Source organism: Xylaria bambusicola, assembly GCF_022495145.1.
Source record: "Xylaria bambusicola strain CBS 139988 unplaced genomic scaffold F5B22scaffold_38, whole genome shotgun sequence".
In the NCBI taxonomy this organism is placed as follows: domain Eukaryota; kingdom Fungi; phylum Ascomycota; class Sordariomycetes; order Xylariales; family Xylariaceae; genus Xylaria; species Xylaria bambusicola.
Window position 1 is genome coordinate 152815 of NW_025953591.1, and position 19128 is coordinate 171942.

Below are 19128 nucleotides of genomic sequence, written 5' to 3' on the forward strand. Positions count from 1 at the left end.
TCGTCCGCTGGGCTTCTGAGCCCTGACCAGTTTCCATCAAGTTTGCCGTAATAGTTATCCATATAATTTGACGATAACTAAGCATAACTTTGAATTATGAGGACCATTATTATAACTTGCTCATCTCTGGACTTGGCTTAACCTTCATATTTTATTCGACAGACAGGGATGCCTCACGCACCCGCTTGGCCCATCTGTGGCACCCATGCAGGCGACCAGGGCGATGGCGTGCTCAAAGCTAGCATTCCCAACACGCCTATAACTATCACCATTGCCCATTCTTCTTGTAGGGTTAGATTTTGGGTTCGATTCTCATCTTTCCTCATCAGCAATTCGATCACAGGGTCTTCTCGATTTTCGACGTGCTTTTTTGACCTCAAACGTCATGGCCCAGCTTGTACGACAGTATACAGTGTACTATGGGCAAGCTACGCCAGGGTTATAGGGCCCTGTTCTGCTGACAGACCCCTCAGTACCAGTATGCTGTATGCCGTGCGGCATTGACCGCACGGCGCCGTCAAAATCGGGAGCTATCGGGTGATGGAGGCAAGAGTCATCAAAACTTGCTCGTTTTTGTGGGAAGGCCTCTCGCTTCTTCGTGGCCCGACATAGTCTTGCTATTTAATAACGAGGGACTAATTATCCATCTCCATTGGGTCGGCGACCTAAACCTCCTATTTCGCTCAACTGGCTGAGAATGACTACGACGAAAGACAGGCGTAATCGCCGACCATGGGTTTGGTCGCTCAATAATTTGCTGGTGGAAATCTCGGAATCGTGTGATGGAAAACCCTTCGCCGCGGGTTTCGTCCGCACTTGGCGGTGGCGGTAGTGCTCACAAACTACCCTGATCTACCGCAATTTAGAAACCGAAAGCTAATGGAATGCCGCGGGTAAAGCCGCCATCGCATCAAAAGAGGCAGAGGGAAGAGACTGACTAGGGGCGAGAGAGTGTGGGACAAGCAGCAGAGATCCCGTCACCAACAACATGGTTTTAGGTCGCTAAACTTGAGAGGACTGGGAATCAGACGATCGTCTATATAAGCTGCATATTGCCAGCCTCTAGAGACGATGGGAAAAAAGCAGACTCTCAACAGCGTGAGCTTCCTGAGAATAACACCACATCACTATCTCTTTCTTTCCAATTACTGCGATGTATTCATACAAGCTCTCCTTCTCAGTGCTGGCTGGTCTGATGGCCATAACTCTCTTTCCAGCCAACATTCTGGCATCACTACCGTTTGGTCTAGCTGGACCAGAGGGTGCTGTGCTCTTTCTCAACGGATTCCACTTCGTCTCTGGCCGTAAGGAACTCCCCCATTGCAGCCAAAGCCACAGTGCTTTTGCTATAAGAAAAATACGGGAAGCAATTGAATTGACGTAAGATTTCTGTCCAAGATAACGATTACGAGGTTTCCGCGAATCATTACTGCGTCATTATTCGCGACGATATGCTGCAGTGCGTGGTATACAATACCGCTACGACCCCGGCTCATCTCGCCGGAATAGAATACATTGTCACCGAGGAGGCATTTGAAACGCTTGATTTCGAAGGTACTAATCCTGGATAAGCTCTATTCCTCTGTTTCTGTCTCTTATCTTCGACCTGTCTCACCTCAAGAAATCTCTCACGCTCTAACTCTAACTCTCAAAACAATGCAGAACGTCAACTCTGGCACAGTCACCAGTATGAAGTTACGAGCGGGTTCCTCATTGAACCAGGTCTTCCCAGCGTCGTCGACCATACCATCATGAAAGATGTGCTGATAAACACCTACGGCAAGACAATTCACACATGGCGATATGACCAGAAAGACTCTTTGTATCCTGTTGGCGTCCCCGAGCTTGTTATGGGCTTCACACATGACGACCAGATCACGCCAGACTTTGTCGAAGCACGCGATGTACTGTTCGGGACGAATACGACTGAGATTAGGGACTCGCGCCGTGATATTACACCCCACGATGTTCTACCAGGTGCTGATAGTTGGAAATATGGCTTCTCGCTATCATTTGGGATTGTGAATACAACGATTAACACGGGTGATTGTGCGTCGCCTGCTGCAGAACTCATTCGTTGATACCGGACACAGAAGGACCATTTGGGGTTGATCCTAGACGGAGCCCCTGCCTATCATTCGACGCTTTGAGCTGAATGTAAAGAATCGCGCCGGGCGGCTGAGTGACGGCTTTGGTGCTTTGGTCATGCAAATCTCCTCTCGAATCCACATTATTTACATATCAATCTACCTAATATCTTCTCTGATTCAGATAATAATGATCTTATGCGCTTTTTGCCGATTCTAAGTACCGTAGCTGGGCTCTCAATGACTAGGAGCTATGTAGTCAGCGGTCCCCATATTCGCCATGGATTAAATCTTGGCATATAATGCCAACCAAATGCTTACTCAAGCTAGCTACCCTCACAGGGTTCTCTTGTTATTATATCGGGCCATGTACGACGTGCTCTATCCTACAGCTGATATTGAGCCAAAGTCTTCATACGGGGCCCGAGTTGAACTCAGCCATCTATAACAGCTACTGGCGTCTTGTTGCCTGAGCTCTCTTCTTTCTATCAACTATCAGGATATGTTTCTCTTATATTTATATGAATGACTGAAGTCAACCTACTGTAACAGCTGTGTTTCATCTCCAACAACTGCGCCGCCCCCTGAATCCACCTTATGTTGATCGCTTGCAGGGTTTCGATAGGTCAATTACATGGTCAGTACCTGCATACTGAATTCGCTTCGGTGTATTCGGTTTGATCACCGAGATGCGACGAAGAAGCTGGTTCTACACCTGCAACTATTTTTGAAAAATTTCTTTCCCTTTTCGTCTCTCATGTCAGCAGCGCATCCAACAAACCATCAGCACATAAGCATGTCCATTCCGATACGAGAAGTTGGCCTAATTCATGCGGACAAGTCGTTTTCAGTATAATTAACGAGTACGGAAGATACGATGAATAGCGGAGGTTTCGTATTGATAGCTAATTCATATTCTATTAGTGACCAGCTCTTGTCCCCAAAATGTCACCATCACCAACCAAGATGACATCGAGAACGGGCCCCTCGCTTCCTGCGGCGATCAACTGCTGTTCATCCAGATCGAAAAGGCGTTTGGAGTATTGGATTTCACCAACCTCATCAGCGCCGAGGACATCAACGTTCATGACAGCCCCCAGCTAGAGATATTGAGTTTCCCTAAACTCACAATTTTATCGTCCTTGGTTATAGATCAAGCGACCTCTCTTACCGAGTTGTCAATGCCAATGCTGTCATCGACGCCGCCTGCATTTGTCTCGGAGGACGGAAACATAGTCTTTGGACCCCTCGATCTGAATATTACCGGAGCTCCCGTTCTTACCGATTTGATAATGATGAATGCGACAGATTTCGGTTCATTAAAACTTGTCAATTTTGGGGATGGCGTAGATGAATTTAATCAGATGTCCCTCGCGGATGCTCAATCCGCGTTCTCGTTTGAGATAGCTAGCTGCCTATCTTTACGTGACCTTAGATCGGTGGTTGATCTACACGTCATAGGAGGAGCAGGTTGCTCTTATCCCTTCTCTTTATCCTCGGTCTACGACTTCACCGTGACGAATTCTTATGCTACACGAGTCTCCCTAGAAGCAGCGATGCAAGTCAACAATTCTCTACTAGTCGAAAACTCAGTGTACCCTGTCGATCACGACTCAGATTTCTTGCAATCGTACGGAACAACAGTGGAACTAGGGCAGATAACGTCGGTTGGGTCCGACGCGACCATCACATCCAACGCAAACGCACACATCGACCTAAGCGGTCTGGCCAGCATCGATGCTGGCCTTTCTGTCCATAACAACACAAATTGCAGTTTCAACTTTGACCAGATTTCCAGGATTGGTAAGAGCCTGGAGATGATGGATAATATCGAGACGACGCTGCCCCTATTTTCGAACCTTGAGAGGGCTGAGAATATACACCTGCGAGGGATCATCAATACGTACGCTTTCTTAACCGCATTCTTTCTTTTCTTCTTTTTCTCCTCGGTCATTCTTGATTAAAGTCTTGCCCGTATATACTGACAAAAGAATGCCTTTTCAGAACGGCCGGACCGAATATTTTCCCAGCGTTGATATATATTCCAGGAACGGTCACCGTAGAAGCATGGAATGACGATTTTAACTGCTCGAAACTGGTATCACAGTGGCACGACCGCGTCATAAATAACTTGGTTTGCAATGGGACAGACAACGGGAACACAGCTGGTTTAGCACCGAACGACGGGATGGACACGTCCTCGAATAATGGTTTATCTCAAGGTGCATGGGCTGGGATTGGCATTGGAATCGGCATCACCGTGCTAGGGCTCGCGACTGCTATAATATGGGTGATGATGCATTTCAAGAGAAGATTGAACGAGCTTGCCGCTGCTAGGGGTGGAGGGGAAGAGGTATTGTTGCCAGTACAGTACGACACTTCGACGCGAGAACCTGCCAGGTCGAACACCGGCATCAGTTTTTTTAGTGAGGTTGAGGGCTCGAGTCCCGTACATAAATATGACAAGATGGAGCCGCCGATATACGAGCTGTCTGTCATGCCAGTTGAGCTTCCCGCTACGACAGTTTCACCCAAGAAATAATATTAATAAACTACCTTATGGAAGCCAATGATGAGCGCCGAAGTGATCGAAAAGTGCATGGTTCTATACCGAACAACCTCTGAAAATCTGCATAAGGGGCTGAATATTGAGACATAAGAGGCGATAGCGCATACACTGCTATGAAACAGGTGACAATTTTAGAATGCCACCACAAGTGCGACGGCATTCCATTCTCGACGTGGTTATCCGACGAAGGTCATTGAACGTGATTAGCAATCGCAAGGAATATGACTTCGGCGAAGTATACCCATATAAGGTATCTTCAGTCCTGGAGGCTTCAATATTTTGTGTGCACATCGGCTGAAAATGCTCGTGGTGTTCCCGAAAGCTACATGTGAGTCCAATCAAGGGAAACCAATCTATTTACGGCATAAACGCCATTTCTGGCACGTACATGTGTATAGATAAGCATAGATAATCTATAATGAACCCCATCTAGACTTAAGTTGTGGCTTGGAGCTGGAATCTCTTTGGGGCCTAGTCAGGATAGTGGTAGCAATAGCTGAATACAGCTGAAGAAGTCAGGCTGAGCCAGTCAGAACAGAAGGCGCAATTTAGCGTTAGATATTCTATCACGAGGGGAAACATATTCAAGTTCAGATGAATAACAATGAGTTCCTACAGGAGAACTTGTAAAGGCCTAGAAGAGCCGGCTGCCTATCAAGTTTGCCTCCCGTTTGGCACGATCATACCTGGCTGAACACCTCATAAACTATAAAATGCAGTATGCGCAACTGATCGCCTGTATTCAGATCTTAGCATTGAACAAGTTCGATTCTCTGGTATTTCGTAGGACCCGCCAAATGCCTAGCAAGATGCTTGCAGTGCTATTTATCCTTCCTCTCGTGTACCACACCCTAGCTCAAAGTGGCACCATTTCCGTTGGTCCACTTCTGGGTTGTGATATAACGACCTTCTCTTGTCCTGGTACAGATGGGTGTTGTACGATTGGAGGTTGCTGTGGAAGCGGATGTTGTGCCAATGGTTACACTTGTATCAACGAAGGGACATCAGAGGAGGCATGCTGCCCAGCAAGCGACCCAACCAAGTGTGGTACAGCGGCAACAGTGAGTATACACCAGGATTGAAATCCAGATTACGTTGAAGATTACATCTAACAGTCTTCCTGCGTCAAGCCATCCAGTTCCGATTCTAGCTCGAGCTCCGGGAGCCATACTTGCACGGGAATCTCGAACTGCCGAGATTCATCTGGCTCAACTTGGACGTGTCTTCTAGGTCAGACTTGCGGGTTCTCATACAGAGATTGCAACCCATGTCCATATATCGGAGGCGACCCTGACCCGTCATCCGCATATAACCCGTCGCCAACATCAACCTACTCGCCCGCTGATAGCGCTAGCTCATCTCTGACCGAGCCATTCTCATCTAGCACTCCCGGTGCCAGTGGAAGCTCGACACCGTCTTCAGGAGATGGCTCAGGAGACGTAAAACCCACATTTTACTGGTTGGGTGTGGTTGGTGTTGTATTTACCTATCTACTATAGCGACGATTGATTAATATGTACTTCATTTCTCGAAAAAGGCGTCACGGACACCCTTTCTTAGGCCCTGAAAGGAGCCTTTGAAGGCACCAGAAACTGTGGTAAAGTGAAGTCCTGTCCTTGCTTAAGCAACTTAATAGGCACAAGACCCATATAAATGCTACATATAACAGGTAATACTCAATGTCTAACAATGCCTCACGCGATAACTTAGTCGTAATAGCCGCTTGTGGGATACCGGAATATGCCGAAGGATAATTAAGTAAAGGAATTATAGTATTGGACTGTGACAGAGTATCGTAAGACCCCAAGAGTCAGAGGTAATTGTATGTTCCAGAGTGAGTAGTAATATTACCAGGCAAGCCATAGAGGTTCACTGTTAGGGCTGATCCCATATTTTCGAAAAAGCGAGTCATTCCCTCCACCTCAGTAGCAGATAGTCCGGTCCCCTGCTAGGCGAATCTTCGTAGTTCTTTATTCGCTAGGTATTCACCCCTTTCACACATAGTATGCCCCAACTTGTTTTCAGTGCCATGAACATGCGTGGAAACCCGAAGGTATCACTCTTGGGGGAAATACGATAGCGTAATTCAGACAGTGAGGTTCTCTACAACTGCATCTGACATCATGCTCACATTCTTCGTCCGGAAGTATCACATGAGTTTGGGTGCATAAGTAGGTAGCAGTTAGAGAGCAACAAAATGTAGTACTGGGATGCATGATTCTATTTAAGTATTTCCTCCTCGCTACATAGTCCTCCTCACCCCATCATTCCCAAAGAGTTGCCCCCTAGTTTCATTTTCACATCGATTTGGCCGTTGTGATAAAATTTAGTTAGGAAGGAGACTTAGGTAGAAACCTGCAGTATCTTTCACCTGTTGTTCAAAAGACTTGAACTTGATCCCGAAAGCCTTTTCCGCTTTTGCATTATCGAGCACCATCTTAATTTCGAAAGGCTTCGCGTCTTCGGCGAAAACCGAGGGCACAGCCTCTGCATAGTACTTCTTCACAATCGGCATAGCATCTGACCAGTTCGTAGCTGTAGGACCTTCGCTGTCGAGAAGGTACCGTCCAGCCGGAACAGATGGCTGGAGAGCGAGGACATGTGCCTTTGCCACGTCGTCAATGTGGACAGACACGGTGACAAGAGGATTCTTGGACTTGCCAAGGATGTGGTTTAGAAGGATTGAATTTGAACCCTTGTTGAAATGCTCCACTGTCTTGCTTAGCTTATTAGGGCCGAATATGAAGGAAGGAAAGAGGAACACGGTTTCGAACGATGGATTGTTGGACTTGAGGAACATTTCGGCTGTGTCGATGGCGATGCTTTTACCAGCGGCATAGTTGAATAGACCAATTGGGAATTTATCATTGACACTGTAGTGGCATATCTCATCGTCACCTGACTTGTCTTAGCTTTGTTGGCTTGTCAGACTTGATAATTTATTCGCTTTTCCCCCTATGACCTTGCGCCACGTTTATGCTTAGGCAAATCCCCAAAGAAGGCTACCCTCGCGGTGTAGATGCACTGAGATTTAAACGATCACAAGCTCCTGTTCAATGATTAGGGAGCCTCGTATAGACTTACTTCTGAAAACGTCTCGCGAGAACTTTCCCGTGACGAACTCCGAATAAGGCACATATACCGAAAGCGAGGAAGTGACCACCAGACGCTTGATTTGGGGATATTTCACAGCAGCTGTGAGCAAAGACAGAGTTATATCTCTAGCTGGCTCAAGGAGATCCTGTTTAACATTGCCAGTCTGCATCAAAATACTCTTAGCATATAGGCGGCGACATATGGCTACACTGACTAACATCGGTAGTGACGGGCGAGGCAACATGGATAATATAATCAACGGATTCGAGTTTATCGTCGAAAGCGCCAGCAGCACCAAGGTTAGGAACCACGACGAATTCAACTTGCCCTTGTCTCGGAAGTTCCTGCTTAAGCTCCTCGATCTGAGATTCACGTCTTACTACGGCGCGTATGCGGTATCCGGCTTCGAGGGTGGACAACGTCACAGCAAAGCCCACAAAAGAGCTCACGCCGGTTATCTATACAGATCCGATTAATAAGATTTGAAAGCGACAAGTAATTATCTTCTCCATCTTACCAAAACAAGTTCACCAGCCATTGTGAAATGGAGAGGGTCGGCAATTTGCGCGATGTGAATTTAGTTCAAGTTATAGAGATAGATAATGTGTGCTGAAATGGGAGGTATATGAGCATTGCGTCTAAGCGAGGTGGGGGAACTTCCTTATATAGTCGTGCCCCTTGACCCATACTGCGTACATGAAGTGACTCCTTGACCGCCAATACTTTCAACAATTTGATCAGCAGGAGAGTAAGGTAATGCTTCGCTAAGCGGGCCAAGTGAATGATGTATGGAGGAAAAGCAAAGACCACAAGATATTTTCCCTTGCTGCTTTGAAATGGGCATGGTTGACTATACCCAATGATTAGTATCCGCGTTTAGGTCTCTGTCTGACCGTCGGCGTCCAGTTCGGCCGCAGGTGTAATTGCTGGATCTACATGTAAGATGCATGATCACCCGAGCGGGGCAGGTCGCCGGGCGTAATCACTAGGGAGTAAGTATCTCCCGACGAAGGAACAATAGTATTCCGGTCCCTTTCTCGGTTAGCTTAAAAACCTCTGTCAAAATGCTATATTAATAGCTAGTGAGGAGATTCCCTCTATTATACGAAGGGCATACGTACCTATTGCTTAGAACCGCTATTCAAAGTCTTCTCGTCCTCAACAACGGTCCACTATGCGTATATATACTCTAACACCGAATTAAAACCGTTTTATTCTAGCTAGTTATGCACCTGCTCATTGAAGGCCTCCATATAGCGACTCCACGCTCGGACAGCATTTTGGTAAACATGGTGGTGCCAGCAAAAATAGCTCCTTTCCAAGATGGCTTTTTGAATGATGAAATGATACCCCGTTACCTTGCTATGATAATTCTTTATAGCCTCCTAACATTTAGCAATTGACTTACTACTATTATACCTACCCAACTATACCTGACTAGCACCTCCTTATTTGAAGTTATCATTAGTACTTTACCTTTATCACCTTTACCATTAATAACTCCACGATATTGTGACCTTGTTTTTTTGTAATTGCCGTGAAAAGTGTATCTATTAAAATTCATATGTGTTAGCCAACACCATAATACTTCAATGAACTCGTTACCTTACTAAGGTGTGGGCGGGCGTTTGTCAGGAACGTTGTCCGCAGCGTATCTGAATTATCACATCCTTTCAACTGTTAGTCAGGTTGACTCCCGTTAGTAGTACGTCATCTAGTCATGGCCTAATTGGGCAATTCTTACGCAGAGCGGGAGCCAATAGGGCGGACCTCCGGATGCCAGGTCTATATATTGGCTGGGTCTCCCGTCTGTTTGACTGCCAGTCTGTATGGCCTGCTACGCACCTGTAATTCATACGCCTGATTGTTGAACACAATATCTATTTACCCCTCGTACAGGTTACCTTCTACGCTCCTTACTTACATATATATGCAATTACCTAGGCTAACCCGACATGACCTCCGAGATCAACTGCCTCTTACACAAAATACCACAATTGCGTACAAGATCTTCGAATACCAGATGCCGCCTTACAGCCACAACAGGTCCTTGCCGCTGGGCCATTTAACGTAGAGTGTTAGAGATTACAGCTATTAATTAACTTCGTGTGATGCACTATCACTTGACCTGTTTAATTGCATCGAAGTGTTTCTAGACAAATTATCAGTTTGCATCCAGCGTGGCTGTGCCTTAATAGCTGTCACGGAACGACATAAGGAGTGCAGTACTATGCCACTACGCCACCAAAAGGTAACGACGAGTTATCAAGTCGAGAGCTTGACGTCTCTGCACTCACTATATAGTACTGTACTGTGACAATAGCACAATGTATAGAGATGTACACAGTAGTGTTTTGTATTGCAACAGTGATTTTAATGCTGGCAGATGAGCTATTTTATCGTGTACCGCCAATTGGTATAGCTAATTACGGTTGTCTGTGTAGTCGAAACACGTATGTCTCATTCTACTGCAAGTTATTATACCGCTCAAGATTGTTTATTTTCTGTTATTAGTCTAGGAAAGGTCTGAATACATAGGTTAAAGCACTTTTAAAGAGGCTATGAGTCCCAGTCCAAATTCCCTTCTCATGAACAGAGTTAAATCCCAAGTCCCATAAATATCTAATTAATTTGTTTCCATTTTCTCCGTCGGAACTTCTCCCTTTACTCGCCAGCTACCGCGCAAGGTACTCCGTATCCCCCATACTCCGCAGCAATGCTATGTTGGTAATGCAATACCTAACTTGGGCTAGTTTTCCCTTCCCCGAATCCCCCCTCCCAGTTTTCCACTACCTGCTATGTCAAGCGTTCTTTGCGCCATTCCGTGCTCTAATACAAACTGATTCTCTGTCACATCTTCTGGTTTGACATTCATAACCACAAGATGAAACCATGTATTCTAGTTCTGAAGAGATAACTGAAGCCCTTGAAAAGTTCCGCGCCGTCAGGTCATCGGCAAACCGCCCTGTGCTGGAGAAAATCATACCAGTTATCGAGAACACCCAGCCGTCCAACCCTAGTAATGGGCGCACAAAGCATTATCAAAGGCTTCGTATAGGGTCCCTTGAAGAGCTGCTTGAAAGCGAACCTTTGGACATACGCAGACCAAGCGAGCTGCTCGAGCGATGGGATGATTTCAAGCATATCGTCGACGGCACCTCGGTGGGCTCAGACGAAGCTGAAAGGATCACTAGAAGGAATACGTTTTTCTCGGCCGTGGAGGCAGGCCTGAAGGAGAAATCGCCAGAGAATGTCCGCGAAAGCATCACCGTCCCTTCCGAGTTACGACTCTTGGCAGAACAGGTCGACGTGATCTGGGTACCTAAGTTGTCATATCAGGTTGACGGCGCATTCTTCGACTTGTACGATTCCAGTCGAGTGAATTCCCCGGAGGTCGGGGTAGACCCACCATATGGGGAAGAGTATACGGACTACGAAACGTGCGAGGAGTATGAAACCGCCATAGGATTCCAAATAGGAGATGGCCAGGACCTAGACTGTTGGGTTGTTTTCAGCCGCAACAAAAACGATTCTAATCAGCCCTGGGAATGGAGATATGCGACCAACCGCAATGAATGCGGCATCAGGGTATTCGACACTATACCCGACGCTTTTGCAGAATTCGCTAGTTACGGCGAGCCTACCAAGCATGGTATAGATCATTGGGATATAGGAGACAGCGTATACAATCACCTTGGACCTTTCACTACCTAGCCCATCATCACAAAAGGGTAATTAATTGCTCTCCACGGGCTCTAGTCATAGGATCATTGTCGCATCTCGGTCGATATTTCTCACCAGTATCATCAGTACGTATAAGTCATAATTCATAGAATTGAGTAAGGGCTATAGGCCCCTGCGAGGCCATCACCGAGCTATATACAGAGTGTGCTGCCTTTATGTGACAAGTAGATGATTTCCGACTCCCATTGCGTTTCCAGCAGACTTTCATCTAAGTAGCCTTTGACATTTGAGAGCGTGCCATCTAGTTCTTGGGCAAGTACTTGACGCCGCTATCGGGACAGTTGGACTTTTGGCCAGCTACACGTGGATGATGATTAGCTAATCGGAATAAATGTGAAACGAGGAGCTAGAGATACTCACCAACTTGAGCAGGGACGAAGTCTCCGTTCTGCAAAGGTCCATTGACGTAGAATCCGTAGTACACCTGGTACAGCTCACCACTGCTGCAGGAGATAACGACGGGCATGCCTGTGACTTGCTCGAGAGCGTCGAGGATCTCCTTGGAGGTGTAGGTCTGGGAGCTTGAGGGCGTGATACCGGCAGAGCTTAGCGCTCCGTAGGTATCTAGGGACTTGAAGAGGTCCACGGCGACTTGGAAGTAGTCCGCAGCTTCCTGGCCTTCTGTGTAATCTGAGTAGCACTCGGGGTTGATGGTGCTGACACATGTTCCGTGTGTCGACCACTCGTGGTCCCAGAATGACTCGGGCGATCCGTTGTTGGACTGCCAGTACTCCTTCATGAAGTCCACTAAGTCTGACTTGCCGTTGCTCTCGAGAATGCTTGTCAAGTCAGAGTACTCGCGGGACGAGTCGCAGTTTTCCTCGTAGGTTCCGTCACAGTTGTCAGGCCATAGTCCGTGGATTGTCCAGGAGTCATCGGGCCCAGTCACAGGGTCTGTGTCCCAGAACTGTGGCTGGAGGAATAGGCCGCCGGGTGTGTTGACGCAGCAAGAGTTGGCAGAGTCGGCGTTTGACGAGCAGCTATCCATGGGGCTTGAGCATGTGGCAGTGGTGTTTGAAAAGAGGGAAGGGATTCTTCCTGCAGAGGCGAGCGGAAGTGCCGCAAGGGCTACTGGGATCATCTTCGAAGCCATGTTGTTCGATGAACTAACTGCCCTTAATCTTGCCCTCGAAGTGTCAAACAGAACCGGACGAAGGGGTGAAGGAGTTTCTCGCTACTCCTAAGTTGGAAGAAATAACTGAGGCAAGAGGTGACAGGACACAAGACTGAACATTGTGCAACGGTTCTGATATTTGTACCCGTTCCGCCATCACTCCTCGGCGTCCGAAGTGGGCTCCATATCGTACCGATCCAGGGGGGCACGTTAGATGGTCATCTACTCACCTGCCAAACAGAGGATTGGACCGAAACATCTAATGTATATCGGACACTAGGTAGTACGGTATGGATCAGGCTGGATAAGAGAAACACGACGAACACCTGCCAGGGCTGACCACAGGCTCCGAAGCGCGTGGATGATTGGTCAATGCCCGCGGAAAGCAAATCTCTCAAGCGCCAGCGTCCGCAGTATAATCGGTCAAGCTCGTAAGACGAAGGGCAAACAACACTCTGGCACTTCAAGCTGCGCTGCTGATCATCTGGCGTGGCCTTCCTGATGGGGGAAGCCTTGGGGCTGGTGATCGCCAAGCGATCGGCATTTGGATCCCTTAGCGGCATGACTGACAGGCTATGCATGGGCAGACATGGGTACATGGTCATCTCGGCCGGGACCAATTACATTATCCAGTTATCGAGGTGCAGCTGAGGTGGTTGATGGACTTGAAACGCGGAATTTCAAGCTGTTGTGGGTAAGACGGTTGTGGTTGTTGTGGTTGGCTGTTTCCGCTGTCTTGCTCTCGGCCTGTAAATGACAAGCAGATCGACAGGGTCAAACAAGGCCGGAGAAGGTCATGACAAACAGCATCGGCCTTCTGCCATTTGTTACCATTTGTTGCCATTCGTGTGATTTATATGATCAGAAGCATGTGTGCGTGAGATCAACGACCAGACCAGGACTGTCGACCTGTAAGTGCGAGGCGACGAAAGCAAAGCTTCACATTTGACAAGTCGATAGAAGTAAGTGAACTATTTCGCCACTGTCGTAAACGCATGATTTCAGTGCTTCACCTCTTTCACCTCGATCTAGACACGTACATGAAGATTCGTGATGTAGGACAGAGGTAGGAGATGTAGCCTATAGTCAGACTACTGTGCATGTAGATACGGTATAGGTACATACTCTGCCATGTTGGATTAAGTGTACCTAGTCAGGTATTTTTAACGCGCTAGCGTTTATGGATCCTGCGAAGAAGTATCTTTCGAGAATTCGCTTCGAGGTACTTCCGCTTGACCCTAGTCTTACGTGACCGCGGTAAACCACCCTCTGCCCCATCAGGGCCCGTAAATACAAGACTAGGTACACTTATTATCCTTGCATGTGAGTAGGTAGCGATAGCGATGTCGGGGATCTAGTGGTGTTTTAGCTTATTTCTCATCTATTTAGGTACCTACCTAGGTACCTAGATAGGTAGATAAGACAACCTAGCTGATAAGATAAGAGCTGTCCTGCCCCTCCAACAGCGCAACAGTTTCATGGAGAATTCAAGGGGGATGCGATTGCGGGGTTTCACATCTGTGCCCTGACTCACCCGATTATATCGCGACACTTGGTGTTTTTTCCCGTCGCCCCTAGAAAACAGTCACATCGAACGCCAATCCACATTCACCAGTCCTCTTTTTGCAGCAGCAAAGACCAAATTCATCACCCGCCTGCGATGGCGTCCATCTACATCGACGAAGACGTCGGTAAGGACGAGTCCAGCCAATTGGGCTCCGAGACCTCGCCCTTCAAGACCCTCCAATTCGCCTATATCCAGCGCCCCGCCGAGTCCCAGTACCTCGTGCGATCGCCCGCTGCCGAGGGGGACGCCGATGCCGTCGACGGCAAGGTCTGGAAGCCCGCCGCCAAGTCGGCCCTAAAGAAGGTCGTCAACTACTACGAGCAGCAGAAGAAGAAGGCCGCACGCGAGCAGGAACTCGCTGCGAAGCGCAAGCAGGAGGAGGACGAACGCAACGCCATCTTGTTGAAGGCCAAGGAGATCGTGCTCGAGGATGACGCTAGCCTCCCTGCGCCCCTCAAGATCAAGTTGGACGACGTCGGCGACCACATCAAGCTGCGCAGCCTAGACAACCCCGAAAGCAAAGGCACACGTGTCCGCGTCCTGGGTCGCGTGCACCGTGAACGTAAACAGAAGGATGTCTTGTTCGTCACACTGAGAGATGGCTATGGCTTCATGCAAGTTGTCATCTCCGGCAAGCTCGCCAAGACCTACGAGGCCTTGACATTGACGCGTGAGACATCCATGGAAATCTACGGTGAGATGCGCCAGGTCCCCGCCGGCGCGAGAGCCCCTCTCGACCGCGAGCTGCACGCCGACTTCTACAAGATCCCTAGCTACTGGCGCGCTGCCGGTGGCGACGAGGCCATCACCAACAGAGTTACCGCTGATACTGACCGATCCACCCTTCTCAACCTTCGCCATCTCACACTACGTGGTGAAGGTGCCTCTTCCATCATGATCGTTCGCGATGCTGTTGAGGGTGCATTCTCTCAGGCATTCAGAGAATTAAGAATCCGCAAAGTCAGCCCTCCAGCTCTTGTCCAGACTCAGGTTGAAGGAGGAGCTACCCTCTTTAAGTTCGACTACTACGGCGCCGACGCCTATCTCACACAGTCGTCGCAACTTTACCTAGAGACTTGCTTACCGTCGATGGGCGATGTGTACTGTATCGAGAAGTCCTTCCGTGCTGAGAAATCATTGACGAGACGGCATTTGTCTGAGTTTACACACGTCGAGGCCGAGTTAGACTTCATCACTTTCGACGATCTGTTGGCTAACATAGAGCACATGATGTGCCGTGTTCTGGAGATCGTCATGGCCGACCCGGTCATTGCGGCCTACATCGAGACCCTCAACCCAGACTTCACACTACCGCAGAGGCCGTTCATGCGCATGAAGTACTCGGATGCCATCCAATGGCTAATAGACCACAAGATCGAGAACGAGGAGGGCCAGCCCCATTCCTTCGGCGACGACATTGCTGAGGCAGCTGAGCGCAAGATGACGGATATCATTGGAAAGCCCATCTTCTTGACTCACTTCCCGGCCCATATCAAGGCGTTCTACATGCAGCGGGATCCCAACGACGACCGTGTAACGGAGAGTGTGGACTGCCTCATGCCTGGTGTTGGCGAGATCGTCGGTGGCTCGATGAGGTTAGATGACTATGATGCGCTGATGGCGGCGTTCAAACGCGAGGGACTGGATCCGGCTACGTACTACTGGTACACTGACCAGCGGAAGTAAGTATTACCCACGTGAATGATTCCAAAGAGTTCTAGATATTAATAACTGGTGCAGATACGGTAGCTCCCCCCACGGTGGCTGGGGTCTAGGTCTCGAGCGTTTCCTCGCTTGGCTGTGCAACCAGCATACTGTGAGAGATTGCTGCCTGTATCCTCGTTTCATGGGTCGCTGTGCGCCTTAGAAGTCATCGCGTGTTGTTTGGTGGATGGAAGGGTCAAGTGGTTAGAGCATTTGCTGCTAGATTTGTATGCTTCTATGAACGACGGCATTCCGGAAGAAATTCGTGCCGTGCGACAGATCAGATAGATAGTTTGCATGTGTACGTAGACACCGCATGTTACAATGATGAATGAAGACCATCGAGTCAGGGCTCGCATGTTGTTATAACTTCTTTTTATTCGATTGTGAGACGCGCGAAGATTAAATACCTGATGGAACGAGTCTGTATGAACTAAGTGGTTCCTGCGTCAAGAAAGTGTATGTGTGTGTGGTGAGTGAGATGTAATGCTTGCGTGTTATTGGGGTTGTATGGTGCCGCTAGTAATTACCTACCTATATACTCAATACTACTACACTGTAGTTAATGCGAGACAGTAGCGAGGTCAAGCAAGGATACACCGCGCGGCGATAGCAAGGGACATGTGGAAGAGTACTACCTACTTGAGGGCTATGCGTGGTTAGTTTAAAGTGTCTATTGTGCTACAGTCATTAAAAGGTTATATTCTTTGAGCTGGGTTCAATTTTATTGAATTCGTTGGATTGCCGTGGCGCGTAGAAAGGCAGATAGATAGGTAGTTATTACGGTGTATAGACTTAGTTGGTTTAAGCTATTGGTTGGGATAAGAGACTGATGTGAAATACCTTTCGCTATATTTCAAAGATTACGAGAGTTAAAGCTTTATAACAAGATTTTATCCATTGTAAATAAAAGGAAAGTTAGGGGTGAAGGGACACAGATTAATTATCTAGTTACATTCTGATCTGATTATACACCTCTAGCTTTCTTAAGGACGAGGTTGGATCTGCAGTAGGTCCCACACTGGATCTGCAGTATACAGGTGGTAGCAGTCCGACTTCAGCTGGCTGCGACATTTGCACACTGTATACTTCGAAAACCCCACCAAAATCAGGGGTTGTAAGGTGTGAGGTTGTCGTGGGTTGCTGACTAGTGCCTTTTTTCAGCCATGTATTTCAGAAGTACAACGTTAATAAAATCGCTAAGTTTCACGTTTCCTTGAGTTCGAGAATTTGCAACTAGACAACTTTACGTACGAATCACATACAAACTAGTCGCGATCAAGATTATAGCTTCGTTTTTGAATTGGCTGCTTACTTAGGTCTCTACTTCCGTAGTACCTGGACTTGGAATATCGTCAATATTGGGTTCCTGGCTTATCCTAAGCTGCCACAACAATCTTTGACCGTACTGACTCCGTTTTATCGTCTGTATTAACGATCACGATAGCCTCAGCGGCGTTGCTACCGGTTGGAGTCGTCTCCACGAAGTGCTAAAGGTGATGAAGAGTTGTAGAAGTGATGGAATTGAAGGATTGTGAGAGTTGTTGAAGGTTAGTAGTTAGCGAGAGGGGTAAGTGTGGGAAGGTGTAGATAGTGTGGAAAAAACGGCGCTAGTGGCGCGCTACAGGCCGTTGCAGCTGTAAGCACCTGTATACTGCAGATCCAGTGTGGGACCTACTGCAGATCCAACCTCGTCCTTTCTTAAACTAAAACTGTCATTGGGTGTTTTTGAATTCAATCAGGGAGAAGATAATTATTCTAGGTAGCTTGAGTATGCCGTGCTGCGGTACTCTTTTTCCTCATCTAAGACCCTCCCTCCGTGCCACTTGATAAATATTCCACCAAGCCATAGCATTTCTACGGGACACCATGTAAATCAAATTGGACCTATAAGGTCTGTACGTAGACGCCTAGAGAAAAAAGCTCAATCTCATCACATCTAAGTTAACCTAACATAACCTAACCCTTCTTGTGAAATCTTGACTAATCAGATCTTCGTTCCATATCCACTGAGCCCCGTGCGGTATTCAGATACCTCGTCGTGTGATTATCGTGGTAATCGCTAGCGAGGTATGTACTGCACTGTATGACATTCGTTGTTGCACAAGTGGCTTCCAGCAGTCCTTCGCTAGGCCACTGCTACGTCGTATATGCCAAGGGAACTCCCTGGGGTGTATATCTGTTGTCGTATTCCATGTTCATGTATTCGTGCCGCTTTTCTACCAAGGGACCGCTATAGTTTCGACTTCGCCCCGGAATTCTGGGCCTTTTTTCTTTTTGGTCATTTTTTATTACTGGTTTTAGGATCGTCGAGAGCTATCGTCTCAAATCCATCCTTGTCTATGATCCCCGGCTTCTCTTTTTTTGGCTCTGGATCGCCGGAGCTGGAGACGAGTTTGCCGTCTTTCCAGTAGTTCCGCTTGCTGATTAGGACGAACATGTCGTCTTCTGTTTCTTTGGTGTCGTTGTTAGAGATAGGCTCTACAGGACCGAAAAGGGGTTTGCTAGTGTCTTTGGGGCGGGAGGTTGAGTTTGACATTCTCGCTGTGGTAATATTGTTAGGTAATGAAGGGACGGAATAGAAATGGCTGTCTGCGATGACTACAGTTGTTGTTATTATTGAAGCTGGAATATCTTGAAGTTTGGGGGTCCTACCTGAAGTGAGTTGTATGACTTGTTTTGCGCTGCTTGTTATATGCGGAGCAAACTTCTGAAAAGGAATGTGGATGGGCTTGTCTCTGAAGGAAAGGGAGGCAAGTTGTGTGCTTTTATAAAGGACAAATATCAGAAAGCAGAAATGTTTGTGCGTCCCTTGCATTGCACTGCCTTTCCATACTTTGTGCTACTTTTGGCACGATTAGAAGGCTTTGTGTCAAATCAGTATTGCTTAGGTAACACGGATGTAGAGCGCGATTGTTTATATTTACGCGTTGAGTGTGAGGGGGATATTAATCTTAAACGGTACGGAACAAGGATAATACTGACGTGGGCTAGCTGTGTCGTGTTACTGTAGGATTATTCTTAATGAAGGTTCGGGGGTGCGAGAAGTTGAAAGTCCATTTGTCTATCATCAAAATGATGGAAGACGAGGCTGGCTGTTACTAGTATTCCAGCGCTTCCATCTCGAAGGTCGAAAGATATAGGTGCTACGAAGTGTTACACAGTAGAGCATAGAAGTAACACATAGGTTATCGCTACTGGCCGTGGAAAGAAAGGAACTTCTTAGTCAATGATAATCGGCTATTAG

The 19128-nt window shown here is 47.5% G+C and overlaps 7 protein-coding genes across 7 annotated transcripts; 4 read left to right on the forward strand and 3 right to left on the reverse strand.

The window, feature by feature from the left end:
• The first annotated feature begins 829 nt into the window (after nt 1–829).
• On the forward strand, nt 830–2235 carry F5B22DRAFT_323728 (uncharacterized protein). Its single transcript, XM_047970724.1, has 3 exons — nt 830–1304; nt 1399–1554; nt 1663–2235. Exons 1-3 carry the CDS (start codon nt 1154–1156, stop codon nt 2079–2081), a joined length of 726 nt encoding a protein of 241 aa, XP_047828465.1. The 5' UTR covers nt 830–1153; the 3' UTR covers nt 2082–2235.
• A 481-nt stretch (nt 2236–2716) lies between these two features.
• F5B22DRAFT_616543 (uncharacterized protein) lies at nt 2717–4655 on the forward strand. The gene is made up of 3 exons (XM_047975591.1): nt 2717–2950; nt 3012–3990; nt 4092–4655. Coding segments are annotated over exons 1-3 (1518 nt in total). The 5' UTR covers nt 2717–2949; the 3' UTR covers nt 4630–4655.
• A 2327-nt stretch (nt 4656–6982) lies between these two features.
• F5B22DRAFT_648925 (uncharacterized protein) lies at nt 6983–8290 on the reverse strand (the record flags this gene model as incomplete). The annotated part of the gene is made up of 4 exons (XM_047979092.1): nt 6983–7554; nt 7741–7915; nt 7971–8210; nt 8270–8290. The coding sequence occupies 4 exons, from the start codon at nt 8288–8290 to the stop codon at nt 6983–6985; spliced, it is 1008 nt and encodes a 335-aa protein (XP_047828467.1).
• Nucleotides 8291–10533: 2243 nt separating this feature from the next.
• F5B22DRAFT_616548 (uncharacterized protein) lies at nt 10534–11619 on the forward strand. Its single transcript, XM_047975592.1, has one exon. The coding sequence runs from the start codon at nt 10645–10647 to the stop codon at nt 11464–11466; it is 822 nt and encodes a 273-aa protein (XP_047828468.1). The 5' UTR covers nt 10534–10644; the 3' UTR covers nt 11467–11619.
• On the reverse strand, nt 11602–12708 carry F5B22DRAFT_323985 (ribonuclease T2). The gene is made up of 2 exons (XM_047970725.1): nt 11857–12708; nt 11602–11793 (listed from the first exon to the last, which is right to left on the reverse strand). Exons 1-2 carry the CDS (start codon nt 12587–12589, stop codon nt 11738–11740), a joined length of 789 nt encoding a protein of 262 aa, XP_047828469.1. The 5' UTR covers nt 12590–12708; the 3' UTR covers nt 11602–11737.
• Nucleotides 12709–14093: 1385 nt separating this feature from the next.
• On the forward strand, nt 14094–16250 carry F5B22DRAFT_616550 (uncharacterized protein). The gene is made up of 2 exons (XM_047975593.1): nt 14094–15859; nt 15918–16250. Exons 1-2 carry the CDS (start codon nt 14271–14273, stop codon nt 16042–16044), a joined length of 1716 nt encoding a protein of 571 aa, XP_047828470.1. The 5' UTR covers nt 14094–14270; the 3' UTR covers nt 16045–16250.
• A 1770-nt stretch (nt 16251–18020) lies between these two features.
• Nucleotides 18021–18420, reverse strand: F5B22DRAFT_648929 (uncharacterized protein; the record flags this gene model as incomplete). Its single annotated transcript, XM_047979093.1, has 2 exons — nt 18021–18100; nt 18177–18420. The coding sequence occupies 2 exons, from the start codon at nt 18418–18420 to the stop codon at nt 18021–18023; spliced, it is 324 nt and encodes a 107-aa protein (XP_047828471.1).
• Nucleotides 18421–19128: the final 708 nt, after the last annotated feature.

What these genes read in the sequence shown, in the direction of transcription:
- F5B22DRAFT_323985 (XM_047970725.1), bottom strand. Translation starts at nt 12,589, where the DNA reads ATGGCTTCGAAGATGATCCCAGTAGCCCTTGCGGCACTTCCGCTCGCC. An exon ending in CTTCGTCCCTGCTCAAGTTG is followed by an intron (nt 11,794 to 11,856) that starts GTGAGTATCTCT and finishes ATCCACGTGTAG; the next exon opens with CTGGCCAAAAGTCCAACTGT.
- F5B22DRAFT_616548 (XM_047975592.1), top strand. Translation starts at nt 10,645, where the DNA reads ATGTATTCTAGTTCTGAAGAGATAACTGAAGCCCTTGAAAAGTTCCGC.
- F5B22DRAFT_323728 (XM_047970724.1), top strand. Translation starts at nt 1,154, where the DNA reads ATGTATTCATACAAGCTCTCCTTCTCAGTGCTGGCTGGTCTGATGGCC. An exon ending in ATTCCACTTCGTCTCTGGCC is followed by an intron (nt 1,305 to 1,398) that starts GTAAGGAACTCC and finishes TTTCTGTCCAAG; the next exon opens with ATAACGATTACGAGGTTTCC. An exon ending in TGAAACGCTTGATTTCGAAG is followed by an intron (nt 1,555 to 1,662) that starts GTACTAATCCTG and finishes AAAACAATGCAG; the next exon opens with AACGTCAACTCTGGCACAGT.
- F5B22DRAFT_616550 (XM_047975593.1), top strand. Translation starts at nt 14,271, where the DNA reads ATGGCGTCCATCTACATCGACGAAGACGTCGGTAAGGACGAGTCCAGC. An exon ending in TGGTACACTGACCAGCGGAA is followed by an intron (nt 15,860 to 15,917) that starts GTAAGTATTACC and finishes TAACTGGTGCAG; the next exon opens with ATACGGTAGCTCCCCCCACG.
- F5B22DRAFT_616543 (XM_047975591.1), top strand. An exon ending in CTGCGAGGGATCATCAATAC is followed by an intron (nt 3,991 to 4,091) that starts GTACGCTTTCTT and finishes ATGCCTTTTCAG; the next exon opens with AACGGCCGGACCGAATATTT.